The 13,326-nt window shown below is 55.2% G+C and overlaps 6 protein-coding genes across 6 annotated transcripts; 1 reads left to right on the top strand and 5 right to left on the bottom strand.

Moving 5' to 3' along the window:
* Positions 1 to 231: 231 nt before the first annotated feature.
* Positions 232 to 3,060, bottom strand: HMPREF1541_01311 (uncharacterized protein; the record flags this gene model as incomplete). Its single annotated transcript, XM_008713611.1, has 1 exon — positions 232 to 3,060. The coding sequence occupies one exon, from the start codon at positions 3,058 to 3,060 to the stop codon at positions 232 to 234; it is 2,829 nt and encodes a 942-aa protein (XP_008711833.1).
* Positions 3,061 to 3,923: 863 nt separating this feature from the next.
* Positions 3,924 to 7,260, bottom strand: HMPREF1541_01310 (uncharacterized protein; the record flags this gene model as incomplete). Its single annotated transcript, XM_008713610.1, has 3 exons — positions 3,924 to 4,063; positions 4,111 to 7,186; positions 7,231 to 7,260. 3 exons carry the CDS (start codon positions 7,258 to 7,260, stop codon positions 3,924 to 3,926), a joined length of 3,246 nt encoding a protein of 1,081 aa, XP_008711832.1.
* A 339-nt stretch (positions 7,261 to 7,599) lies between these two features.
* Positions 7,600 to 8,755, bottom strand: HMPREF1541_01309 (uncharacterized protein; the record flags this gene model as incomplete). The annotated part of the gene is made up of 3 exons (XM_008713609.1): positions 7,600 to 8,141; positions 8,197 to 8,436; positions 8,485 to 8,755. The coding sequence occupies 3 exons, from the start codon at positions 8,753 to 8,755 to the stop codon at positions 7,600 to 7,602; spliced, it is 1,053 nt and encodes a 350-aa protein (XP_008711831.1).
* Positions 8,756 to 9,107: 352 nt separating this feature from the next.
* HMPREF1541_01308 (uncharacterized protein) lies at positions 9,108 to 9,624 on the top strand (the record flags this gene model as incomplete). The annotated part of the gene is made up of 2 exons (XM_008713608.1): positions 9,108 to 9,189; positions 9,260 to 9,624. 2 exons carry the CDS (start codon positions 9,108 to 9,110, stop codon positions 9,622 to 9,624), a joined length of 447 nt encoding a protein of 148 aa, XP_008711830.1.
* Positions 9,625 to 10,104: 480 nt separating this feature from the next.
* Positions 10,105 to 11,205, bottom strand: HMPREF1541_01307 (uncharacterized protein; the record flags this gene model as incomplete). The annotated part of the gene is made up of 1 exon (XM_008713607.1): positions 10,105 to 11,205. The coding sequence occupies one exon, from the start codon at positions 11,203 to 11,205 to the stop codon at positions 10,105 to 10,107; it is 1,101 nt and encodes a 366-aa protein (XP_008711829.1).
* Positions 11,206 to 11,716: 511 nt separating this feature from the next.
* Positions 11,717 to 12,415, bottom strand: HMPREF1541_01306 (uncharacterized protein; the record flags this gene model as incomplete). The annotated part of the gene is made up of 1 exon (XM_008713606.1): positions 11,717 to 12,415. One exon carries the CDS (start codon positions 12,413 to 12,415, stop codon positions 11,717 to 11,719), a length of 699 nt encoding a protein of 232 aa, XP_008711828.1.
* Between the last annotated feature and the right edge of the window lie 911 nt (positions 12,416 to 13,326).

Below are 13,326 nucleotides of genomic sequence, written 5' to 3'. Positions count from 1 at the left end.
CTTCTCCTTCTCCTTCTCCCAGGTCTTTCCTTGATCTCCGACGCCATGCCCTGCAACGCTATGCTGTGAAATCCACCATGGCCGTTCATCTCATCTCGTTTCATTATCTCGTTTCCGTTACCGTTTCCATTTCAGTTTTCGTCAAATCGATTCCCGTTCACAATTCATAATCTTGACTCATCAACATCATCATCATCTCCCCACTTTCCCTCTATCACTATCAGCCTCAAATTACCCACCGGGTTCATCCAAAAGCCACCGCCTCCCCCTCCTCCCCTTCGCCCTCGCACCCAGGTCCCAAACCTGCAGCCCGCGATCCGTCAGCACGACCAGCTCGTCCTCCGTCCTGCGTTTCCTGCGCGGCCGCAGCGGCCGCTTGCCCTTATTCCTGCTTCTCCGGGGAAATTCAGATGGCTTTCCTGAGGACCAGTCGGCATCGGACTCGGTGGCGGCGGCGGTGTTGTCGTTATTGCGATCCGCGACGGGTGACATTGATATCGCAGCTGCTGGTATCTCATTCCTCGAGAGGGAGGGGCGCTCGGCCGCTCCCGCTGTGAAGGCTGCAACGCTACCGTTACCGGCAAGAGAAGGGTCATTGAGTGGGACATCTTCTACGTTGTCGTCATCATCATCACTGTTGATGTTGACGCCGATGTTGGCGATCGCCATGGAGGGTGCTTTGGCGCTGGCATCGCGTGACGAAGCGAGTTTCGCGAGCTGCTCGCGTGCTTCCCTGCGGCGATCTGGGTGGAAGTCGGTGGGGTAGATACGCAGGTCCGCATCGTCATCTTCGTTGTCTTCGGTGGCGGAAGCCAGGTGCATGTCGTCGAGGTCGCTCACAACATCATCGGCTGGGACGGAGTGTGTGGCTGCACCATTGTCTCCTGCAGTGGCTGCATTGGCATTCAAAGCCGCTGGAGAAGACTTCGATGGTCTGCTTGTCCGCACTGATGCTTCGCTCACAGTGTCGTTGTTTTCGCTGCTTCTGTTATCCCCCTCCTCCTCATCCTCCTCTTCTCCCTCGTCAGTCTCCTCCGAGCCATCCTCTCCGGCTTCATCGTCTTTGGTAGAGTTACCCCACATCATCTTGCGCGCCACCACGCCACCCGGCGACTCTAGCACTACCGGCCACAACTCAACAATTTCCCCAAAGTCTGGATCATCGACCAGTGTATAGTACTCAGTGGCTTTGATCATCGCCTTGCTACTGATCTTCAGCCGAAATGGATCAATAATCTCGATGATCGGAGGCGCGTCGATGCTGCTCTGCGCGTTGCTGTTATCGGAGTCGGAATGCGTGCTGAAGACGCTTTCATCATCGCTGCCATGGCCATTGTCACTGCCATCTTCAGAATGCGTCACTTCACCCGCCCACGGCTCGACGAAGATGGCTGGATCTAGTGCATAGACGAGAATTTTGTTCCAGACGGCGATGGCGATCCGCGTCCCTTTCTTGCTGACGCACATCGTGTCTAGTGCCGTCATGGTGGTAGGCGCCCAGTGTTCTGCGAGACCGCACAGTCGTGCAACGATGCGTCTGGTGTAATTTCCGCCGGCTGCGATGGGTAGGTCTGGAGAGATATGGTGCTCGCAGTCATCCGAGTCGACCGAGGTGCTGGACTGCGCGATGTACAGCGTCTCGTTCTCCCGATCCAATGCGGGCGACGCGGTCTCATATGCCCGCCACGCAAGGAAGAGGTAGCTGAGAGTGCACTCAGGCACGGCATCATCTTCACTAGATGACGAGCCGTATCGGTGAGTGCCGTAGAAAGGCGCGTCCGCCCGAAAGATTGCACGAGCTGTTAGGAACCTGTTATGCAAACGCCAACTACTGTCTTGCGAAGGGTCTTCTCTGTGAGGCATGTACGAATTGGGGGTGGGAATGGCCGCGTACGGCGCCAGGCTACCAGCTGAGTAGAGCTTGAGCCGATTTCCGTTGTCCGAGAAGGCACTCGCTCGGGCGCGGCATGATTTGAGGTACTTATGATTTTCCTCCCATACTTGCGAATCCTGAGCGCCGTTATCATCGTCATCGTCGATGTTCATCATGTTGATGTTTGCCGGTTTTCGGAGCGGATATAGGATCTTGGTGGTGTAGACTCCTGCCGTTGCGACAGGTAGGTTGTCTGCTACATAAGAGATCACGACCGAGGTCCGTCGATCGAGGTAGGGTGGCTTTGAGTTCTGCGGAAGCAGATCCCAAATGATGACACATTTGAGGCGGCTGTGAACAGCTAAGTGGGCTGGAATAGGGTCCTGTTCGCCAAAGCTTTCTGAATCCTTCCAGTCGAGGCGGGCTCCGTCCGGACTCGGTGGGAAAATGATGAAGAACTCGGGCCTGTCAGAGTTGTAAGCGTTGTAGTGCACAAGATGATACTGAACACCAGATCGACTGCCCTTCTGTTTGCTGAGTGTCTCCTCTGTGACTGGAACTGAGGAGTGATCGGAGCCTCGTCCAATGGTGTTCCGACGAGTGCCTAGATGACTCGGTTGCGGGCGTAGGGTCGGGGACGCTTGACATGCAATCTCGTCTGGAGTTTCGTCGGGTATCCACTTGTATAGGACGCTGACAGTATGCTTGCCTTGAACGACCTGGAGGATCTTGCCAGTACCGTCAGCGTATGGCGAAGGTATATGCTCTTTAAGCATCCGACAATTGACACTCCAGTGACGGATCTTGAGACTTTCCTTGAGAGCGAGCGAGACGTTGAAGTAGTCTTGGGCGTTGCGAAGACATGATGCTGAAGCATCGAGAGTGCCGGTACGCAGTCGCACGTCTTTGCAATCCGCATGAATAGCGGCACCGTACAAATTTGCAGAAGCTCGCTGGCGGAGTATCAGGAATAGCTCGGGAGTGGTGAGCATGTGCGTGCTCAAGCCAAGCTTGATGCCAGGAACGTTATTGAGATGGAGAAGGACGGCATCGCGACTCTGGCTTGCTAAGTTGAAGAGCTGCTTGCAGGTCCAGATGATCTGAACGAATGACTCTGTTGACAGGTGGAGAAAGACGTAGGATAGTAGCTCGAGCGGAAGGCTCAAAAGACTCCGAGAGGGAGTCATGCTCAGCGAAAAGAAAATTAGCTGTTGGCTTTGATGGCTCGTAGAGATCTTGGTGTGGAATCTGAAGTATCTCCGGTATAGTCCGGGACGGCCAGTGCTGTCTGCTGCTGTGTTGAGTCTGGTTCTAGACCAGCCCGTCTGCTTAGAGATATCACGGTGAATCTTCGAGTCAGAAAGTGACGGGACAGCACCACAGCTGGATCAGCCCCAGTACCTTATTGTCAATCCCACGCAAGGAGAGAGCCGCCTCAATTAGGGTGCCTGTGTTTTGAAGAGTCGGTGAGTTGAATCTCTGAGCCTCTCTCCGTGGAACACCGCTCGCAGCATAGGTTTGGATGTATGCACCATATCGGATCGTCTTGGTAAGATCCCCAGGGCGGACTCAATAGGGAGCTGGGCGAGTCCCAGGATGCCCCCACTCGCGCGGGCTGATGCCTGGGCAAGGCAACCAGCTGTAGCTTTGCAGCCTACCGATGATGTTCGCAAAGCCAATCTCTCAGCGATAGGCAGCATCAGGCGACTCGGACCAGCTGCTGATTTACAACCGAAGATCGATCATTCATCGATCGATCTGCGATGGGAAGCATCTATTAGAATGTAGTCGCAGGAAAGCGGCATGCACCGTTAAGAAGAAGGCGCGAAGCGGGATGCCCAGGCTTGGCATTAATAGCAATTGGGGAAGAGGCCTGCAGGCTTGCTACCGGACTGTGAGCCTGTCCAAGGATTGGAACGGGGGGTGGCTTCAATGACGACGCGTATCTGTCTGCGCACATGCTCTTGAGGTACTAGCTACTGAGAGTGTGTGATGCTACGCGCCGTCTATGCATGGCTAATGTGCATCAGCGCCTCACCGCATGACATGGCTAACCATCTGTCACATCCATGGCATCCGCTTCCTCGCGTGACTTGGGAGCTTCTTGCGTCACTGTATCGACGAACCCTTTCTTTTTGTCGCCCATACGCTCGTTTTTGAACTGCTCGATCCGATCCTTCATCTCCGTTGCTGGACCCAGTTAGTTGAAGTACGCGAATAGAGGGATCTAGACTTACCAGGGATGACGTCCTCTATAACCAGGGGGACGCGATTGAACGGGTCATGAGGATCGCTCAGGAGATGACTTCGGATAGTGCTGCGATCCATGATAGTCTTGCTGACGGGCAGAATAACCGGATCCTCCATAAGGGTATACATTAGCGGGTCAAGGAACTCTTCCGGAATCTCGCCAAGCTCTGCTTCGGCATCATCGTCTTCCTGCTTCGCTTTTGCAATTCGTTCAATGAGCTTGTTCCAAACTCGGATCTCTTCTGGAGATTTGAGCACACGTTTCTGCATGATGGCTGCCGCATTGACGAAGTTTTCGGGCTTATATGACCGACCATCGCGCGCAACGGCCAGAATAAAGTTCTCCTTGTTACGCAGGTTGAGATAGACATCCGCGATCTCGCTGAGGAGCTTTCGAGGGTCGAAGTTGTACTCCTGCAAGTTGTCCACCTTGAGGGACGACGATTTGGGCCCAACCATAGCATCGAGATTGTAGTCCAACATGTCAGCCAGCCGCTGCACAATCTCTGGCATGGTGAAGGCATCGGACAAAGCTTCCGTGAAGAGCTTCAGCATATCAACAGTCTCGTTTGTCAGTTGCATGTATGATTTGGCTTTGCCCTTCGCTGACTCCAGCGCTTCTTCTTTCTCTCCTCGCTGCTCCTCGCTCAGTGTCGTGCCAGCTCTAGCAAGCTCGTTCGTAAGGTCGTAGATCGAGTGGAACGACGTAAACGACTCGTCTAGGACGAAAGTGACGTCGTTCAACAGTAAATTCACAAATCGGACAAAAAATTCTATGTTGACCTTCGCTTCTCGTAGAAGTTTGTCCCGGTATATCGTATTTGGCCAGATGCATTTGATGATCTGGAAGATCTCGAATCGCACATTGAACTTGTCGAAGAATTGGCCATGCCCACCCATGAACTCCGCTTCGATGAAAAACCTCATAAGTGAATGCAAGAGATGCTTCATGGCGAAGTCCATACTGTTGTATTGGTCTGCGAGAATTCCTCGTCCGCCTTGACGCCAGGTCCATGTCCCGCGGAAAAGAATAGTGACCAAAGACGCCTTGAGATACGGGTTCTTGATGTATTCCGAGTTCCGGAGGAAGGTAATGCATAGCATGATCAGCTCCTCTGACTGGTGTGCCGAAATGACCTGAGGAAGGTTGTACATGATGAAGCCAAAGTTGCCGCTAATCATATCCAGAAAGTACTCGGGCAAGCACTTGAAGCGTTCCGGTTGCTCCTTGGCCAATGGCAACGTGAGCGCTTCGGTTGGGTACTTGCCGTTCGGCGAGACTTGTCGAAGGAGCCAGACAGTAACGAAACGCATGAACTGCATGGATCGCGTCTGGGCTAGTTCGTCGAGGAGTACACCTTGCACGGAATACTTGTACGCTAGGCCCTTGTCGTACTGGTCCTTGAACTTCTTGAGTGCCGTTTCGAACTGCTGCAGCTGCATTGGGTTGTTCACATACTTGTGACGTTCTGTCTCGAACTGCTCGATCTGCTTCCCCATGTGTTTTAGCTCACGGTCCATGTCCTTTAGACGATTTCTGGCCGCCTCGGTCCCGTAATGATGGGCAGCGGCGGTCAGAAAGAAGCATTCTGAGATGAAGTTGTTCTTCCCGGTGGCAGGTGTGTTATAGAATGCATCTGATTCGTGTTGATCGGCATTGATCTTGGTTTCATCCTTCAGGTCGACTCGGGATTTCCGGCGCAGGTAGTCGATCTCAACCCTATCAATTTTAGAGAAGCTTGCATCCATGAATGGCTCACAGAGCTGGTCGAGAATTGTGTTAACGTTGATCATGAAGCCATCGCTAGAGACAGTGGACATGTCCACCCTCATGGCTCGCCGCTTGTGATTAGAGTTGACGACAAGGGCAAACCAGTCCAAAATCCGCTCACGCACAGCTTCCGATGAACGGACCAAGGTGTTCGCAATGTCGAACAGCTCAGCCTGATGGGTCCTCAAGGACATTTGTAATGCTTGTTGGGCGTTTCTTATACGGCTTGGGTCAAGTGTTTTTGGTCCGGGGAAGAATTGCCTGGTAACTTCCGACTGGAGGGGCGAGATGGCGAAGTATGGGCCTAAAAGCGTTGATGCCTCAAGAGTAGCGGGCGACACAGATGCGTCGACGAACATAGACGATTGCGCGATTGCGAGAGCGATAGGCTTGAAGCGTATTACGCGCCGGAGGCTACCAGTGTAGCGCTGATACTCGCTGTTCATCGTCATCTTTGCCAGTCGTCGCGCATGTTCTTCTACAGCACCCACGACGGCATGCTTGAGTGCTTCGTCTTCCTCAAAGCGAAATGCGATCTCAGTCAGGAATTCGAGGTCCACGCCCCTATCGTCCTCTTCATCTGCCAGTAGGTGATCAGCAAGCGCAACGGTACCATCGTATTCCTGGCCAAACATATCGGGCATGGTCATGGAGAAAATGGCCCAGCTCAAACATAACCTTCGAGCTTCGACGATGATTGCCCACTTCTGGTTCTCAGGTGTCTTTTCCCGCACGTTACGACCCATTCTGTTCACTCGCTTCCAGCATGCCAGTAGCCAGTCATGAGGCTTGACTTTGCCCAGGTTCTGGCCGCCTTCCATGATTGCTTGCTCAAGAGCCTCAAGACTCAATAGGAGCGGCTTGCTATCAGACTCCAGCTCTTCCCGCAGGTTCGGAATGGGGTAGACTGTATTGCCACTGGCATCTTTGGCTTGTGAGGAATCCAAGGTCAGCCGGAAGATACTTCGTAGTGTGCGGTCTTCATATTGCTCGATCGGTTCGTTCTGTTTCTGCGCTGCAGCACTTGCTGGCCGTGAAGAAGGCCTCTCCAGCCCATCCATTTCTCGTTTCTGAGGAGTGATGTTTGCGGGCGATATCCGTATGGTTGTGGTGGGTGCAGGCGTGGTAGAGCCGGGGGATGGGGCTGCAGGCCTCGGGGTATCAGTCGGAGTAGGCATCTGAGGTGTAGGAACTTGTGGGGGCGTTGAAGACTGCGAGGCTGATACATCGCCGCCATCTTGTGCGGGTGCTGACGATGGCTGTTGTAATTTGGCGAGTCTCTTGTTGCGGATCTGTTGCTGGTTAGCCCAGCCGCACGCCGCCAATTGAGACGTACTTTGTCCGCGTCTGACATTGGCTCTGCCATGGTGTGAGTGGCAGTGAAGATGACAAATGTGGTTGAACTGTATAGAAGCTGGGGGACTTTGAATGATGCAGTTACTCCCGGAGTTAAGTGGGGCCGATGCCCGCAGGCCGCGGAAGGACGCTTATCGATTCGCGAAGAATCAGGCAGAATATTGCTGTTGCCGCCTTGTAGCCTGGTCGGCTGCACGTTTGGTGATGATGCTTCAACTGTCTCTGATTCGAGCATGTGTGGTAGGTAATCCAGGTAGTTATACAGAGCGAGACGCTGGGCCTCGTGAGCCTAAAATGTTGACCCCAGCGCCGGACAGACATGACTCAATGCATCGCTCGTACATAGCAATCAATACCCTCGCGCAATACGCAGCTCATCCAGTCTCTCACATGCTGGCATCTTCCTTTCCCTTGCACGCTTCAACCGCGCCTCGTCAGTAAAGAAGAAGCCCTGCGCGTCCTGTATCTCATTCCGCTTCCGCACTGCCTCATCTGAGCACTGATACTTCATGATTGACACATATTCTAGCTCTGCCTTTTTGTCCAGATCGTGGAGCTTGCTTGATTTCCATCCATCCACCTCGGCCGGATTGACGAAATAGTCGATCTTGAATCGTGGTGTAACTCGGTGCATAGTCATGGGTGGTTGCGGCGCATCGAAGCGGAAGCCAGGCCCAGAGGATCCCGAGCCGCTGAAAAGAGATGACAGTATAGGGAGTATGAACAGGAGCAGCAGAGGTAGCAGCTGGGTCAAAGCACCCAGGCCGCCTTGCTGTGGCTCCTGCCCAGTGCGTGGTCGTCGCCGTGGTACTCCGCCGCCCATGCGGTGCACTGTGAAACCAGGGCCGCCACCCATGTTGAAGACGAACTGTGGTCCACCAAAACCGCCCTCTGTTCTGTTGTTAGCTCGGTCCGTTTAACGCGAGGGAGATTGACGTACGCATACCAAATGGGCCACCGCCAAACCCTCCCCCACCGAAGAATCGGTTGAACAACTCTTCAGGAGAGATCTCATCGTCAAACATGGGACCTCGTCCCGGTGACCGGGCGAAGCCGCTGAAAGGTGATGCGCCGGCAGCACTACTGCTGCTTGCACCACCGAATCTACTGTCCGGATCTCCGCCGAACTGATCATATTTGGACTTCTTTTCTGGATCGGAGAGCACTTGGAATGCTCGCGATACCACTGTGGTCTGTCAGCATGCCTCTTCCATCTTCCGAGGCAGTCACATACTCTTGAAAGCCTCATCCGCGCCAGTATAACCATTCTTATCCGGATGCGTCAACAGACTGATCTTGCGATAGGCCTTCTTGATCTCTCCATCGCTACTCGTCTTGGTGACGGTTAAGATTTCGTAGAAGGACGTTGGACTACATTTTCGTATCCGCAGCACTTCGGCTTTCTGCTGAGGGGTAAAGCTTTTGTCCTGGTTGCCCTGACTATGCGAGCGATTCGTTGCTGATCCGTTTGGCTGCGCCGAGGACCCGGATGCGCTTGCGGACATGCCGCAGAAGAAAGGCGATTATTCGTGCGCAGTCGGACAGGGATGATGGAGGAGATTAGGAAGGCTCAAGGATTCGCAGACTCCAGTAGTCGTGAGGCAAAGCGTTTGTGTTGTTAATTCTGCTGGAGTTGTATAGGTGGTTACTTTTTGCCGTTCCCGCCTACTGACTTGCCTTGTGCAGATGCGGGCGCCGCGACCCGCTAAGCAACCCATGAAAGAGTACCCCCAAATCTAGACCGATGACGTTCGCGCCGGTACCTGCACCACTGCTTCACCACTGCCCAAACGACATGAATTTCACCACTCATTAAAATGCTCTGTCGGTGACAATCATCTCAGACCACCCACAAACATGGCCGACAAGCAAGAGGACCCGCAGGTCCGCGCCAAAAAGCAGCAAGAGTCTCTCATCGTCTCTGCGAAAAAATGGGGAGGTAAGTCCACACTCTCCCTCTGGACATGTGTACAATCCACCAGCTCAGTCCACCCGTTGACTGCCTCCAGCATACCTGCTAAACCTCCTCATAGAGTCCTCCGTTCCTCCTGCCGCACTAGCCACCTTTGTCTTCGCACAGCATGCCCGCCCTTTCCAGGGACTGCCCATGATCTTCCCGCCTTTGCTGCTCTTCTCCACCTACCTGAATCTACAGGGTTTCAAAATCGACAGCGCCGGCACGACGGCAGCGTTGAGTGGCGCGTATCTAGTAATTGTTGGGAGGCGAAGGCAAGGGGTGTGGAACAAGTTTGGCACCCGAGGCATCATTCGCGGCGCGACGATGGGGCTGGCACTCGCTAATGTCGTGGGCGGTGGATTGGCATATGCGTTTGGGAGTCGGAGGAAGGAAGACGAGGAGAAAGATAAGCTGTGAGGAGACTACACAAATCTCCTCACCGGAGGGGCGACCTAAGCGCGAGCGCGTTGTGGACACCCATGATCCGATATGCGATCCGAAGGAGATGGTTATGGACGACCAGATGCCACGCTCAGAACAGGCATGCTAGTTCATTGACGCAGAGTGTTGGGGGGCTGCGTTCCTGGCGAGAGGTGCGCCTTGAGACAACGAAACTAGTCGAGACTATGTGTGAGTAGCCGACTGCGGTCACTCTCAGCGCAAGCCATCGATACAATGACAAGAAGGAGGAATACGCTACGAAATCGGTGGCAGGGAAATAACCAACACCACGTGTCTGACTTGTGGGGATATATGTATCGTCACGAGCGATTACTGCAAATCTACTGTCGAGCACCCGTCTCCCACTCCAGTTGCATATAGCAGTGGCACAACCCACGCCTCTCTAAACCGCGTCTCGTGCTCCACCGATGACACGCCCACAATAGAATTGCAGCACTACAGCTTCTCTCGGCCATCCACCTTATCCTCGTCCATGTACAGTCCCCTCTCCCGAATCCAGCCCGCAACCTCGCTCCCCACCAAGCTCTCCACGAGTCCCCAGTCCCCCATCTGCACCCCCTCCCTCACTCTCGTACTACTCACGTCCTCGACCTCCTCTCCACACCCCTCCACAACCTCCACCCTCTCGAGCCACTCCCTCCGAAACCCGCCCTCCTCCCTCTCCGCCATTCCATCCAACCACACCCTCTGCTCCTCTTGCCCACCATACTTGCCACCTTCCCCCGTCCTCAACATCGCCCTGACCCTATGCCTCGCCAGAAACCCATCTAGCACCCTCAAGCCCTCCTCCCCATAATACTTCCTGTCAAAGATCCGCACCAGCGTGTCAAACCCGGCCAAATGCACCTGCTCAAACCCAGCGGACTCGTTCTGTGATCCGTACACGCCCGACTCGTCGATAGCTGCCGCCTTGTCCACAAAGAAAGGCTTCTTCGTCACGCCGCAGTCGACGTCGATCTCGATCTCGAGCTCCGCCGCACCTCCACCTCGACTTCCACTTCCAGCTTCGTCACGAAGCAGAGCCACCGCCTCGCGCCGCACCTGCGCATGCAACTCCTCCGCCATCGCGGCCATCATAGCAACGCGGTCCGGGAACGACGCCGGCTTAGGCGCCTTGTCGGCGTTTTCAGTCGCCAGCAGGAGCAGTAGGCGTAATCGCGGCTGCTGTTGCTGCTGCTGCTGCTGCTGCTGCTGCTGCTCGCTGAACCTACGACTGTTATTGCCACCACTGTGGGTCTCGCGCAGATACGCCAGCACGGCCGACTTGGCGACGGCGAGGTGCGCGCGTGAGGGCGGGTTGAAGCTGGAATCGAGGACGAACAGCTTTTGCGGGTAGTGGGTGGGGGCTTGGGAAGGCCGTCGCCGAGGGGGGTGGGTGTACAGCACACGGAAAAGAGAGGGGGATGCGGCGAAGTCGGAGAGGGCGGTGGTGAAGGTGTTGTGGAGGGTGCGGAGTGGCGGCATCTCTATGTCGTTCTCTGTATCTGGAGGCGCAGTGGACGATGAGGGTTGTTGGGGCTGCTGTTCTGCGGGCATTTTCCTCTTGACTCAGGGTAGGTGGTGGCGCGGCTGGAGCGCGCAGCGGAATGACCCTCGGGGATAGCGTCCCTATGCTCGACTGTCTCCCACGTTGGCTGTGTATGTGTCTAGCTGTAGCTCAGTCCTAGAGACGTGAAAGCTCAAGCGAAGTGATGGTGAGGTCGCGAGATGGACGGTCTTGGCGCATGTGGTGGAGAAGAATTCACTGCCTGAGATTCTGCGGGGGTGTCCCTGCGAGGAGGTGGCTCAACACAGCCCGGCATGCTGTACAGAGACTGAGGATGGCCTTGGGCGACGGTTTCGCTTGAATACTTCGGTACAACGTGGGCATGCAGTATCTGGTAGGTAATGATATCGTATCGATATATATGTCTGGCACACAGGCAACCCTAGCACCACCACCATCACTACACCACGCCACAGTTTTCTTAGTTCTTTGCCATTCTTCCCCGTAGCCCGCCCACGCGACGCCAGTAGAACAGAAGCTCGAAGCAGCTTCATTGCGCTCTCATCGCTTCTTCCCATCAGGCGTCAACCCAAACAACGCACTATGACTCCCCGGCTGACCCTCGCCCGTCATCTTCGGATGTCCCTCCCCCTGCACCGCCGGGTCCCTGGGCCCACTCAGCGTCTTCTCCAGCTCGTTGGGCAGGTTACTGTGGCTGCCGCTGCTGCCGCTGCTGTGGTCATCTGAAACCTTGCTGGCCGCGTCGTGGGCGCCGCCGGCGACGGTGCGGGAGGACTGGTCGGAAGCGTGGGAGAGGTCGATGCCGCCGCCGCTGCGGTCGATGCCATCGGTGGCGCCACCGATGTCGCTAGCGCCGGCGCCGTGGCGGTGGTCGGAGGCGGTGGTGTTGGTATTGGGGTTGGGGGCGCCGGTGGTGCCGGTGTGTTGCTCGGAGGTTGTGGTACCGGTTGTGCCGGTGGTGCCGGATTGATAGTCGGATGTTGTCTGACCGGTCGTGCCAGTGGTGACAGAGTCGTGGACGCCCTGGCCACTGCTAGAGATGTCGCTGTGGGCGGTGCTAGGGGTAACGCCGTGGGCACCGCTGGAGTTGTCGCTGTAGCTGGTGGGGCCGCTGCCGCCGACTTGTTGTTGGCCGCTGTACTCGTGCTGGGGCCCGATGGTGGAGGAGTGCGGGTCGTGTTCCTTGTTACCGCTGATGGCGTTCTGCACGCTTGCGAGTGTGGATTTTACGGATTCCATTGTTGTGGATACACGGAGGGATGATAGGAAAGGGTGTGGTATGAAGAGGAAGCTTCTTGTCCAAGAGAAAGAAAAGGCTTGAGCTGCAAGATGGTGGTGCTTAACTTGAGAACAGGGCAATGGCTACTCACAGCTGCGTATGTATACTTCTATGGGGCGCTGATGACATAACAGCATCTCGCGCCAGAGGCAGCTCTCAGAACAAGAACGGGTGCGTCATTGGATCTGACAGTGGTAGGCGAGCGTTTTCCAGAACCTGGTACACAGCACGTGGCCCACTCCAAATGCAGCGTTTCGGGGGGAAGAGGCGCGAGATGCAACCTCTAGTACGCCTGATGATGGGTTGGCGGGGCCCGGGAATCAACTAGAGGGGTAATACCAACGAGTTGAATGGTAAAGTCGAGGTCAGGCATTGGCGATGGTCGAATCGGCAGCATGGTCAGCCCCGCCTAAGCTCGACATTGAGCGTCTCGGGGAATTTTGCGGCTAGCGAGGAATCACGATTCAAGCAAGCCGTGAGTGCGGCCCTAGCTGAAGAGGCACGATCTCGAACCTTACGAGGCAGATTTCGTCACCGGGCGTCGCGCGACGAAAGCATATGCTGCAAGATGCGAAGGTGGGTTGAACAACAGCTTGTGCCAAGTATTTCGCACCAAGGTAGGTCGTCACTTGAAGAGGGTGGCGCGGCACGTACTTGGTTTGGGGAATGAAATGTTCACGCAGGGAAGACAGTCGACGACAGGTAGTCAGCATTCTCTTGAACTCGTAAAGTCGTGACCATGCTGTTCATCTATCGTCTAAAAGAATATCAAGGTAAGATAGGATCTTTGGGGCCGCCGGCCAACTGGGTCTGGCGTCAGAGCAAAGCCCCTTGAGAGGTCCCATGAGAACGAAGAGAAAAATGGTTGGTT

Source organism: Cyphellophora europaea, assembly GCF_000365145.1.
Source record: "Cyphellophora europaea CBS 101466 unplaced genomic scaffold supercont1.1, whole genome shotgun sequence".
Taxonomy (NCBI): domain Eukaryota; kingdom Fungi; phylum Ascomycota; class Eurotiomycetes; order Chaetothyriales; family Cyphellophoraceae; genus Cyphellophora; species Cyphellophora europaea.
This window is presented reverse-complemented; position numbering and strand designations above follow the sequence as displayed.